Below are 12,443 nucleotides of genomic sequence, written 5' to 3'. Positions count from 1 at the left end.
CGGTTTGAAGTCCAGCTGGTAGGGGACGACTTTAAAAACGACTTTTTGACGCCTTACCGGAATGTTATCCTTCCATCATTGGTGCGGAAGGCTAAAAAGGCCTTCTAAGTGTAATCTACCAAACCAATTGAGAGGACGGAATAATAAATCCGGAATAAGAAGGGTTTCAATCGAGCGCACCCCCTTAAACGAACCTTTAATGCTTTAAACATTTTCAGAAATATAGAATATTAATTTGCTATTAAGAAAATCAATAATTTTATATTTAGAAAAAAAACCCAGTCATAACGGATTCCTAATACGCTTACTCTGAATCCTCGGTCAATGCAACGTTTTTCATTCATGAGCTTAACAATCTATAGGTTATCTATTTGGTTAAACTGATGTTATGTGTACATCCGTATGGCTTTGATCCACTTTGTTTTTATGAAAAAAGGGATACACAAGATTGAGATGCGTAGTAAATGGATAGACGTTCAGTGACTGGCTTGAATGATAGTGATTTTGATTATATACTTTAAACAAAGCTGATTAGTCCGATTATGAAGCATATTTTTGGCAATAAAACACCGATTTCGTATTATATATGTATTTATAAATGAATATTCTAATTGTTTCTTTGATTATAAGAACATTGTTCTTAAGTTAAAAACGAGAAACAATCAAAACAAAACTCTCCGAAATTTTGTCTGAATATTTAACAGAAAAGATCACCTGACTTTCGATTTCATGGAAGTAAGCATTCTGCTTTTTTAATAATATAATATTTACATTCTACTGTGTTTTTCCATTAAATTCCGTGACGTTTAAATGCCTCTAAATGCAACACCTATTCACTGCGTATGAATTTACGATTAATTTACATAAGTAGTTCTCAAACAGTGATTTCTATGTTATTTGTTAAAAAATGTATTTCATGAATGTTGTAAAAACACCATGTTTTATAATTATTCAACAAAAAAGTTGACTTTATTGTTTAAAGCACCATTTCAAGAGTTATTTATCATGGATTATATTTTCATGCTCGTCGATCTCATTCCAACAGTCTATGTGAAAACCAGTTTAAACCGGTTTTACAAAACAGCTGTTCCTGCTGTTACTTATTCACTTCCTCCGTGATCTGCACTTTATATCGATTTATTTAAGTAAACAATTGATTTCTTCAGGAAGGGAATGTAAATATAAGCATTAAATGATTCATTTTTGACGTCGTCGTGTCAATAACTGCCGTCAGGTGAGCAGACAAATTATCATAACGCGCTAACGCGCGTTATTCAATTTGTCTGCTCACCTGACGGCAGTTATTGACACGACGACGTCAAAAATGAATCATTCAATGCTATATTACATTGCATTTAAACCTATTAAAAACGGTATACTGAGAACTGATGTCGTATTGAGAAAAATGACAAAGAAGGTTAATTAGACAATATGACAAATACGGCAGTTAAAGATAAGACGTTATTTCTGTAATATTTTAATCATCATCATCAACTGCTGGGGATTTTTATGATAGAGGGAGACCTAGATCTGTCATCAGAAGATCTAGATCTACAAGTGGACTCGGACGCGGACGGGGTAGACAGACACGAAGAGAGGTCAGATTTCACTGCCCTAAACAGACACAAAACAGAGAACAGGTCGCAATGGCAAATTTATATATAAATAGAAGTTATATAAAAAAACCCCTAAATTTCACGTGTACATGGGAGAATTGAACAATTCATCATAAAACAAGAGGCCCAAGGGCCACATCGCTCATCCTAGCACAATTGGTTATAACTTTTAACAGCTAGCAGCAGCTTTTTGTGTTAAGAACAGGCTACCTAGTCGAATACAATCAAGGAATATAAGTGCACATTGTCAATCTTTTTATTTCAGCAAAATACAAGTCCTCAACATTTTCTAAGAAAGTAGTTCTCGCTTATTCGTTTAAGTTTAATTCAGTTTAATTATTTTATTTGTGCACCGAACAAACGAAACACCAAACTGGAGAAAATACAACATGCCAGTTGAATTAAAGTATATGTGTTTTCATTACAAAAAATGCCGATATTTTTATATGCCGCCTTAACTGTACTGTGCATGCAATCACGTATTCATAGGATTTATATTTTCTCTGCAATGACTACAAATACCCCATGCCTGCGGTTGAGAGAAACCCCACAACGAAAAAAAAGGAAGAAATTGTTTCAGTCCAATGAAAAGATTTTCAACGTGCAGGATTTATTCAGAACTATCAATGTCAGATTCGTTTTTATGTATGGTTTAATTAATTTAAGTAAAATCATTTGACAGTTTATGACAAATAATCATTTATTAAAGTGATTGCCATAAGTCGTACTATTGTTTCATTGGTAATCACAGACCCCTCAGTGAAACTGTATTTGATCTGTAAGATCGGCTTGTTGGAGTTCAAAAGTCAGTAATATACAGAGGGTCAAGGTCTTACTTCTTGCAAAGTGAAAATGAAATAATTAAGTTCTCTCATATTTTTCATTTTTTACATAATTTCTTTAAGTCGTTAACTATTGGGAAAAGATCCATCAAATCAATTTAATGAATTTTTTGAGTAATTGTAAGTATTCTGCTTCATTCTCATATACTTTGTTTCATCAAATAAAAAAATTACAACACGACTAGATATGCTTTACATTTTTCTTGTAAAAGTAAAGTTTGCTACGGAGTTCAGGGGTCAAGATTTTAAAATACTCGCAAAATGATTGAGTTTTTAATTGGTAGGCTGTTTGTTTATATAGTTTGTTTATTTTCTACCCGGTATTACTGATAAGAGCTACTGGCATTTAATGACCCCGTTATATACATAACATCTTAATATCATGAATAACCAAAAAAAAAATGTGCAAAACATGTTTATTTCAGCGAGACAAAATGAATATGAAAAGTTAAAAGATAAGTATATCAACTAAACTTAACATTAAATATATGAAACTGTGCATCTGAATATGTAAAATACATGTCTCCTGCATGTATCCTGTTGTATTAAAATGACGAATGCGGGATTTTTATTTATCAAATTAATGTTAAAATAAAAACCTAATAAACCACATTAGTTATGTAATATATTGGTAAAATTCTTCATAACATGATCATTTTAGACCACGAACGATGAATTTAGGCAATTAACCGACTAATATCAGCAATATAAAATGCACGGGCGTGTGCATGTTCAAGACATCAAATTCTTCAAAATAAACTATTCACAAAATTTAATCAGACGATTTTGAAAGTTTATTTCATGTGTACATGAGATGAAGTTTAGAAAAAATGTGTGCCTACCTTTCAATCGAAATATCAAGATGTTTACAAAACCTGATAGCGATACCCGTTTCGTTGTTTTAATACCCCATAAATTCATGACTACTCAGTAACTCAATTAGGCATCTGGTACATGCAGAACATAGTCACGTAGGAATTTGAGGCTTCCATTATATAACTATCAAATCTTCCATTTAGAGCCATTTTTAACTCCGACGCCGTACCGAAATGACGGGTTTCAGATGCACAGTAATATTTTGCGTAACAATTATTGCGCATGCTCAGGAAGTTCCGGTCCCACCTCGTCCCCAAGGGTACGTTTATGCTTACAGTCAATCCAACAATCTGACCGACCTGCAGCTTCACGCGTTTTTTGATCCGCTGTGTCCGGACAGCAAACAAGCCTTTCCTACGCTGCTTCAAGTGGCAAATCACTATGGACCAGATGTGCTGACGCTTCGTCTTCATATGTTTCCGCTTCCGTACCATAGGAATTCTTTCCTTGCATCTATGGTAAATATTAAATTATCTGTCATTTTTATTTATTAATGGACATATTAATTTGATTTTACATTCGTCTTGCTGCATGCTTTAAAAATTTTCATTATTGTTTTATTGTATTTCTAAGTTTCGACAATACATTCGTCTTTTTTTGCAATACATAACATATAAAACTGTTTAATAGCCCATTATAATATTTATTCATACCCCGCTTTCTGATCACTTTTTTTTTAATAAATCGATGATATAATACTTATTCATCAAATGAATACTAGTATTTATATATCTTTTATTTATTTATTTATTCATTTATTTATTTATTTATTTATTTATTTATTTATTTATTTATTTATTTATTTATTTATTTATTAACTTATGCTCTTTTTTATTTATTTATTTATTTATTTATTTACTCAATTATCTATTGATCGGTTAATTAATTTAATCATTTGTTCATTTAATCATCCATTAATCTGTTTATTCAATTCTTCATTTGTTTGTTTAATTATTGTTATTTTGACAGGGAACCGAGGCGGTCTACCAGTTAGCATCGTCTCCAAGTGCTGTGTTTGACTGGGTTGCCAAAATCTATGACAACATCTACCCACTGTCCAATGCACCCACCAAACACATGTCTGAAACGGATGTCACTAAGTACATATGTTCATTCGTCTCTTAATTCCGCCAATTCATTCAATTATGTCGTCGAAATTGCACCTATTTTGAAAACGAAATTTTGAGCATTTTTATATAAATATATTGTATAGATAAATTCTAGTTTAGTTCATAATATTTGACAAGTACGAGGGTTGTTAGAAAAGCTCGTGGACAAAGTTATTTACGGCAAAATTATAGTGTACTTTGTAGGATGACGTATGTTTTATTAAATGACTACCAAATGTAAACAAGAAATCATATTGACGCAAGCGTCAAATGGGCCGCAAAAATATAATTGTTTTATAAATCATTGGTTGTTTACATAAAAACACACCACAAGGAAGAAAATAAGAGTTGGTTGTACTAATTTGTATGGTAAATTTTAATATACTTTCAGCAACTTGTTTTGAAGTTTAACATTTTACTATTATCATAAAGAATCGATTTCGTTACTGTAAGCATTTCTAACGGAAATTGTATGATCATTGCCATAGTATGAAGTAATGGAGAACACATTGATTTTTACATTACTCTAATAAAAAGTTCAACTTATCATTTTTCTCTTGGAGATTATGAATTTCAAACCATTTTTTTGTTTGTTTTTTTTTGTTGCATTGTATTGAATGAAAACTTAACGCATTATATAGTCATTTTATTTGACACGGCACATAGAAATTCAAATGTATCATTTATATAAAATTTAATGACATTCAGGTCTTTCGTATTTTAGGTCTTTAGTATGTCCCGCATACCGATCCTGATGCATTGTTTTGAAAAGAATGAAGAACTCCGAAATTTTCCGAATAGATTATAGTCTCGATAAAAACGCGCCAAATACGACAATCTACTAAGTATGGCCTACCTTTCATTTACGAGTAAAACAAAAAAATATGTGATATTTTCTAAAAGGCATAAAACATATTTCTACATGCAAATTTACGTTTAATTCATAAAAATAAGCATAGTATTAATTCTATTAAAAAAGAACTATCCCGCAGAAACGCAGTGACAATATTTAAATGTGTATCAAATAACGGACCGCCTTCCGGCGGCCCGTAATAAGTATGCAAAAAATCATATTTTTGAAGATGTTTTCAAAAGATACAGCGATATTTATTTTGCATGAATTGGATTAACGGGCACCATTTCATATTCCACGACGTCAGGTGACGTCAAGCTACCGAAAGGCAATTTTAACATGTCACTCTTTTTCAAAGTAAACACCTTTTAGTTCACACACTCTTCATTCCATTTAACCCATTTGTAAAACGCATGTTCTCACCATTATTTGTCAAATTTTTGTATAATGTCTTTTGTGTCATATCGTATATCATTTAGGTCCGAAAATCTCTGATCGCACAGTTTCGACTTCAGATAAGAAAATAAAGCGAAATCCATTGTTGCAAGATCCGGGCTGTATGGGGGGTCGGGGTGCTGCAAGAGCTAAATATATCAGTATTTTCATTTTTAAACCTACAATTCCAATTGTGTTTCCAATTGTAAACCTTTGTCCTATAAAAAAAGCAGCATCTAAGAACCTTTTGGTCTCCATCAGAGATTTTTCTGCGTGCACACAAAATTTAATGACGACCCGGTGCTCCAAGGTATCCATTTACGTTAACGTTTTTGACACAATTTTCTACCGTTGGTCGACCATATTTGGCGATAAAACGGTCAAAATTCTTCAATTTAATTAAAACTTTCACTAAATGACCTTCATAACTTATTGTGATATCATATGAAATATCGTTTATTTTTATGCGCTCAAACTGTACATTTTCTTAATTAGAAAATATGCGTACACAATATAACACAATTAAAAGCTGACATGTTCCGTGAAGCACATCTTATCAAAATAATTAATCTGTATATTTTTTAATGTGCATTTATAATAAACAAATCTTTACATATTTCTTAGAAAATACGTCAAGATTGAATATGAAAAGTTTCGCTGGTATCATGCGAATAATCCGCTCACAATCGAACTTGTCCGCGAACTTTTTGAACAACCCTCGTATGTCTGGTTTCCAAACAAAACATGTTTGTCATTATGAACGCATTTCAGTGAAGTTATCTTTTAAAGCATGCTTGGAGACATCGCTGCGCAGTTGGGCATACAAAAATCACAATTCTTACACAAGATGGCTGATGCATGGGTGGACATGAATATTCGAATGGATTGGAAGTACGTATGCACTCGTGAGTATTGAAAACTACCGAAAAAGGCTATGCATTGTGCATTAAGTAAAAATAACAGTTTTACGAATAGGTAAATCCGTAGGCGATAACCATATCAATGCAATGAAATTTAATAGTTCGCCATCTTATTTCGTTGTAAACTTAAAGTGCAATTACACATATGTAAAAAATAACCCAAAATAACAGTAATTTTTTTATTATGAAAGATACGATGATAAGTAAACTTTATATAAGTCAAATAAGCGAAAATATTTCAGTTTTGGGATAAAAAATAGAAATCTAAAATTTATATTTTAAATTTTAAAATCAAAATTTAGTAAGTAAGAACGAAAGTCTATGCCAGGGTTGTGATGTACGTGTCCCGTACCGCGTGCCGTCGACAAAATCCTTTTGATAAAACGAAATCTCGTTTCGATCAGAGATTCATTTTCTGATGATGCGTTATTTCAACTTAACAACAAAATCTACTCAAATTCAAGGGGTACTGATAACACCCTACATTGATAAAACACGCTACCATACAGGATTATATCTAAAAAGGCTATATTACATCTTGTCAGACTTTGAATGGTTTTTGCGTTGTTGTAAACAAGACAATTCTTGTAATCGTGTTATCAAAATACTATGATAGTCAGACCGTTACATGCACAGAATAAACGTATGTTATTCAGTCAAATGAATGTTAACTAAAAGGTCTAAAAAGGGAACCGAATGGCACTGTTCTGCAATCTTGTCAAATTTTAAATCTTCTTTCAGTCAGCTTTTAGTCTTCTTTTATGTACTTTTCATTCTTATTTGACTTACTTTTTAATCTTTTTTTCAATAATTTTCTTTCATTTACCTTTAAAAAAATTTTGTCAGTCACTTTTCAATTTTCTTTCAAACCTCTTTTTTCATTTTTCTTTAAGTCTACTTTTAATCCTTATTTAGTCCTCTTACAGACACACTTCAGTGTTCTTTAAGTCATTTTTCAGTCTGCCTCTTTCAGTAAACTGTCCAGCTCCTATCAAGTACTTTTCAGTCTACTTTCAGTCAATTTTTAGTCCTCTTTCGTTTACCTTTAAGTTTTTTTAGTCACGTTTTAGTCTTTTTTTCACTCACACTTCAGTTTTCTTTACGCCACTTTTCAGTCCTTCTGTTTAAGTCAACCTTCTAGCTCCTTTGAAGCATTTTGCTGTCTACTTTCAATCACTTTCAGTTACCTTTCAATCACCTTTTGTCTCCATTCAGTCCAATCTTAGTCACATTTCAGTCTGGTTACAGCTACCGTTTAGTCTTTTTGTTTTAGTATACTTTCCAGCCTCTCTCAGGCATCTGTCTTCTACCTTCAGTCACCTTACTGTTAACTGATTGGCATTCCATCATTCTGAGATATTTTTGAACACGATACAAATTTCCGACATCTAGAACAGTCAGTGTTTAAATTTTGCACTGTTATTCTATGTGGACTGTATATCATAAAAGTCAAAGGGTTGGACACTGATGCAACTGATTAAATGACGTTTTTAACGGAGTCTGATTAATAAACTTCGTTTGGTAGTAACTTATCAAATTTAATGTTGAACTTTGAATATTTTTCTTAATAATTAGATTATAACTTTTTTAAATGATTTTTTTTTGCATTTCCAGGTGGAGTGTCGGGAACACCGCTGTACGCCATTAATGGCGTTGTCAAGGTGATTGACAAGGCCTGGTCTCTGACGGACTGGATTGGTGTCCTGGATCCGCTCGTTCATAAATCGGTAAGTCACGTTATTTTCAATGGAAATTACTTAACTATCTGTCTGTAACAGATTTTGCCAAAAAATATCAAGTATATATTCAAAATCCTTAATTACATTTAGTTTTATCAGCAAACTAATCAAAGGTTCTTATTATTGACATGTTGCAAAATATATTCTATCCTTTCGTTGTTTATAATAAAATAAATGATAATACATGGTTCTAAAATGTACAAAGCCGTTTCTTTTCAAAATTCGTTTTTATAAACATTTGTTTTGATAAATATTTGGATTGAATCATTTATATGTATTGATATTTGCATGATATTGAACTTTTATATTGACATCAATATTATCTAAATAAGTTTTGTTGAATTTCTTTATTTGGAATGAATTTGATTTAATTTAAGGTCAAGATCTAGTAAATGAAAGGTGACCACAGGTTCATACAATTTAAGATATAAATTCTTTCAATGATGCTTCATAACAATAGCTTTGTGTGATAGGGTATTCCGGGGCTAAATGTTTGGTAAACACAATGAAAAATCATATTTCAAACTGTCATTTTCAATGAAATATGAAGGAATTGAGGAACAAATTTCGGAGTTTTGTCCATTTTTGACTAATAAGATATATCTAAAGTGCTACCAGTCTCTCTCAAAACGGAATTAAACAAGCTCTTGACCTCTCTTTAAAATGATGTCAAATTAAATATAGGTATCGGGATTACTTTTCCCATGATTTAACATAGAATATATTGTTTAATTTTCTACATACAGACATACAGTTAAACTTCGGTATCTCGAACACCGAGATTTCCAATACATGTACCAAGGATATCTCGAGGCATACCTGTGGTCCCGGCCATTTTTACTATATAGATTTGAAAAAAAAACCAGCATGTCGAACACGAAAATCCCGAATACCCCGCTTATCTCGAAGTAAATTTAAGTCACTAAAAGACATGCGTTATCTCGAAGTCAAGTCAATTAAGCACCTCAAGAATTTCACATTTCACATTTCTGTTACGCCGATTTTCCGGTCTATTGAACAGATCCATTAGTATAGCACGTGCTATTCCTTTAAAGCCGTAAAGCACGGGAAAAAGATTCTTCAAATCAATTATGACGTCATAATGGTTCTAGAACCAAAAAGACACTCTGGAATTATATACTAGATCTTGACCTTAAATGATTTTCAATTTTCCTATATTTCACTTTCCTTTTAGTATGTCTTCCATGTTCCAAACTGATGTCATGTGCACAAAATCATTGACACATATGCCTGTAAATGTACATTTGAAGTAAGATAGAGATTTAGAGCAATATATCATCTCTGAGTTTGTTTTATTTTTGTTTTTGTTGATGTGTCATTAAAACGTCAAGGTTGTCAGTTTATTCGATAATGAATATACATGTACGTGATTCTATTCGGAATATTTCGAAACTTTTACTTAGATTAGAGGAAATTGCGAAGTTTTCCGAACATGGGTGTATCAGTTTATCGAACGTACGCATTTTTTAAAAAAGAAAATCGGTTTGTTTTGCAGACATTCAGTCTATTAACGAAGAATTTTAAGTAAATCAGCAAAAGATATCGAAGTCCTCTTATATATTGAAAAAATTAGTAGAGGTATTATAAAAGAGAATAATATGGGAGGGGGGAATCGCAAGGATTCAAGCAGGCATCAGTACAAAATGGTTAAGACCACCCTACATGTCATTTTGAACAGAGATGATACAGACAGTTTTTTTCCTTTTTAATAAGACACAAAACAAAACACCAACTTTTTACACTCAGACTATCTCACCCCTGCGAATGTTATTGTCGTTTAAATATTAGATCACGTGGTTTTATTTGAACCTTTCAGTTTCGCAGTAAAAATAGTGCCTCGTGTTTATAGTCTATTTTAGAGAATCTAGGTACTAGTCAAATATAAATTCTAAAGGTTTATTGATTTTAAACTTTATCTTCATTAATTGGAGGATAAAATGTGTTCTTGAAATAAATGTGACTATACAAAAAACATTTTTTTCTGCTGTTGCGACAATTACTATGCGTCATAGAGATCCCACTAAGAATTAATTTTCGATCCGCGCCTGACCTATTAATAACATCAATAGTGAAACAGACTGTACTATTTTATGCAGAACGTTTTTCGAAAATGGCTCGATATAATAGGGTTTTATGCAAAACATTCATTTTTTTTAAAAAACATGGTATTGCACACCACAAGCATCAAACATGGCTATGATTTTCTTAAGCAACCCAATGTTTATATTATCAACCACTCTACACTTGGTTAAACACGAACGATAACTCTGTTCTGAGTAATATCGTTTAATTTTTAAAAACCGCTAGCTGGTGAAATAAGACATACATCTTGAAAGATGTTGATGTGTTAACATAAATCAAAGTAGGATATGATAATCGACCAGTACTTACGTAATTTGAGAATATTATCCGAACACTTATACTTCCGCTCGAAATTTCACAGGAACTGAACAAATCTCGATGAAGTCTCGTGAACTTTCATTCGAGCACCTCTAGATTTATTACATACTTAGCAACGATAAAGAAAACATTCCGAACACATTCGCAGGGGTGTATCTAGTTTCCACAAACATTTAAACAGATAGATAGCGCCGGCCATATTATACTGTATAAATATCCTTTTTTTTAAAAAACATACAGGAAAACATTCAAACTTTAAAGGTTAAGTATTAGGAATTTATGTTTTCGTAACAATAGTTTATGGCCTATAAAATTAATTCTATAATCAAAGGGAAGGATTTGTTGACTATCCAGATTCTGAAACGTCAGTCAATCAATCAACGTACTTTACATGTTTTTGGAAAAATAATAATTTATTCTACAATGCACAAAATTGCACTAGCCGTTACTTTTCACAAATAAACGGCTTCAGATCTGGACAAGGCCTATCATTCCACGAGCCAAGATAGAAGATTTCCACACAGTCTAGTTTCTCTGTTGTTGAGGCATCATCAGGGTTAGATCCATACCAGTTGGTGAAGGTGAAGGGTGTGTTCGACCCTTTCCACACGAAACTGTCCTCCACGCTATGTCATTTCCACCCGTCCATGTTCCGCATGCGTATGGATCAGCACAGTCTGAAATCGGCGCCAAATTTGGAAAAAAGTAATGTATAAGCAGTTTTTGGCGCCAAATTTGAAAAAATAGAGCTATTTTATATAGATACATAATTGAACCAGAAGTCAAACAAAATGCGCATGCTGTCATCTTCGACCATATTATTTTCTTCCTTTATCAAAATGAAAGTTTTAAAACAGATTAAATTGTGCACCTGGTATTTTACAAAATGTATATTTATCAAATACAAAGAACTCAGAAAGGATTTATATGTTCAGTGGAGATAAAACTCCTGAGATTTGCAATGCAAAAAGAAATACAAAAGAAACTTTAGTGAATAATAACTAAAATTATTTTTTAAAATTATAATTCCTAAAAACTCAACTTTTTTCCAATTTTTTTTTTCAAGATACGATGAATATAGAAACAAGACATAAGAATAATTTTTCACATTTGCAATAATATATAACGCTAATGTATTGTTATTTGAACTGGAGCATTTTGCAATTTGTAATTCGTGTTTTCATTTTTTATTTAACTATAAAACGACAAAATATACGTCGGTGCCAAAGTATCACCATTTGCAGCTTCCATAAGATAAAATAGAATATTTATTTTAACGTCAGAAAAAATAGTTTTAGTATTTTGTTGTCTAATGTTTTCGACTCTAAGAAACATCTTTATGTTATAATTTTTTTTGACAAAACATGCATCACAAATGTCTAGTAATGAAACATTAGTAAATAACTTTAAAAAAAAACTATTCCTCTCATCTAGAGATCTATTTTGCTTTGTTCAATTTTTCAATCTAACATGCTTTATATTACTTTTTATTGAGGTTTCTATCTGAATCCCAGGTCTGCAATTAATAAATTCAATCAACATTAAAGGAAAACGACTCCAACCTCGTTTTGCAACACTTAAACAAAAAATCAGTGAACCGTTGATTAAACACATTGTAAGTGTCACTTACAA

General features: G+C 31.9%; 1 protein-coding gene across 1 annotated transcript; it reads left to right on the top strand.

The window, feature by feature from the left end:
• The first annotated feature begins 3,490 nt into the window (after window positions 1-3,490).
• LOC128173265 (uncharacterized) lies at window positions 3,491-9,701 on the top strand. The gene is made up of 5 exons (XM_052838981.1): window positions 3,491-3,792; window positions 4,304-4,434; window positions 6,521-6,636; window positions 8,266-8,378; window positions 9,586-9,701. The coding sequence occupies exons 1-5, from the start codon at window positions 3,508-3,510 to the stop codon at window positions 9,607-9,609; spliced, it is 669 nt and encodes a 222-aa protein (XP_052694941.1). The 5' UTR covers window positions 3,491-3,507; the 3' UTR covers window positions 9,610-9,701.
• The last annotated feature ends 2,742 nt before the right edge of the window (window positions 9,702-12,443 follow it).

This window comes from Crassostrea angulata, chromosome 2 (genome assembly GCF_025612915.1).
Source record: "Crassostrea angulata isolate pt1a10 chromosome 2, ASM2561291v2, whole genome shotgun sequence".
Classification (NCBI taxonomy): Eukaryota; Metazoa; Mollusca; class Bivalvia; order Ostreida; family Ostreidae; genus Magallana; species Magallana angulata.
This window is presented reverse-complemented; position numbering and strand designations above follow the sequence as displayed.

Excerpts from the sequence above, each read along its gene's own strand:
- LOC128173265 (XM_052838981.1), top strand. The coding sequence starts at position 3,508 with ATGACGGGTTTCAGATGCACAGTAATATTTTGCGTAACAATTATTGCG. Across the intron at positions 3,793-4,303 it reads ATTCTTTCCTTGCATCTATG|GGAACCGAGGCGGTCTACCA; the intron begins GTAAATATTAAA and ends TTATTTTGACAG. Across the intron at positions 8,379-9,585 it reads ATCCGCTCGTTCATAAATCG|TATGTCTTCCATGTTCCAAA; the intron begins GTAAGTCACGTT and ends CTTTCCTTTTAG.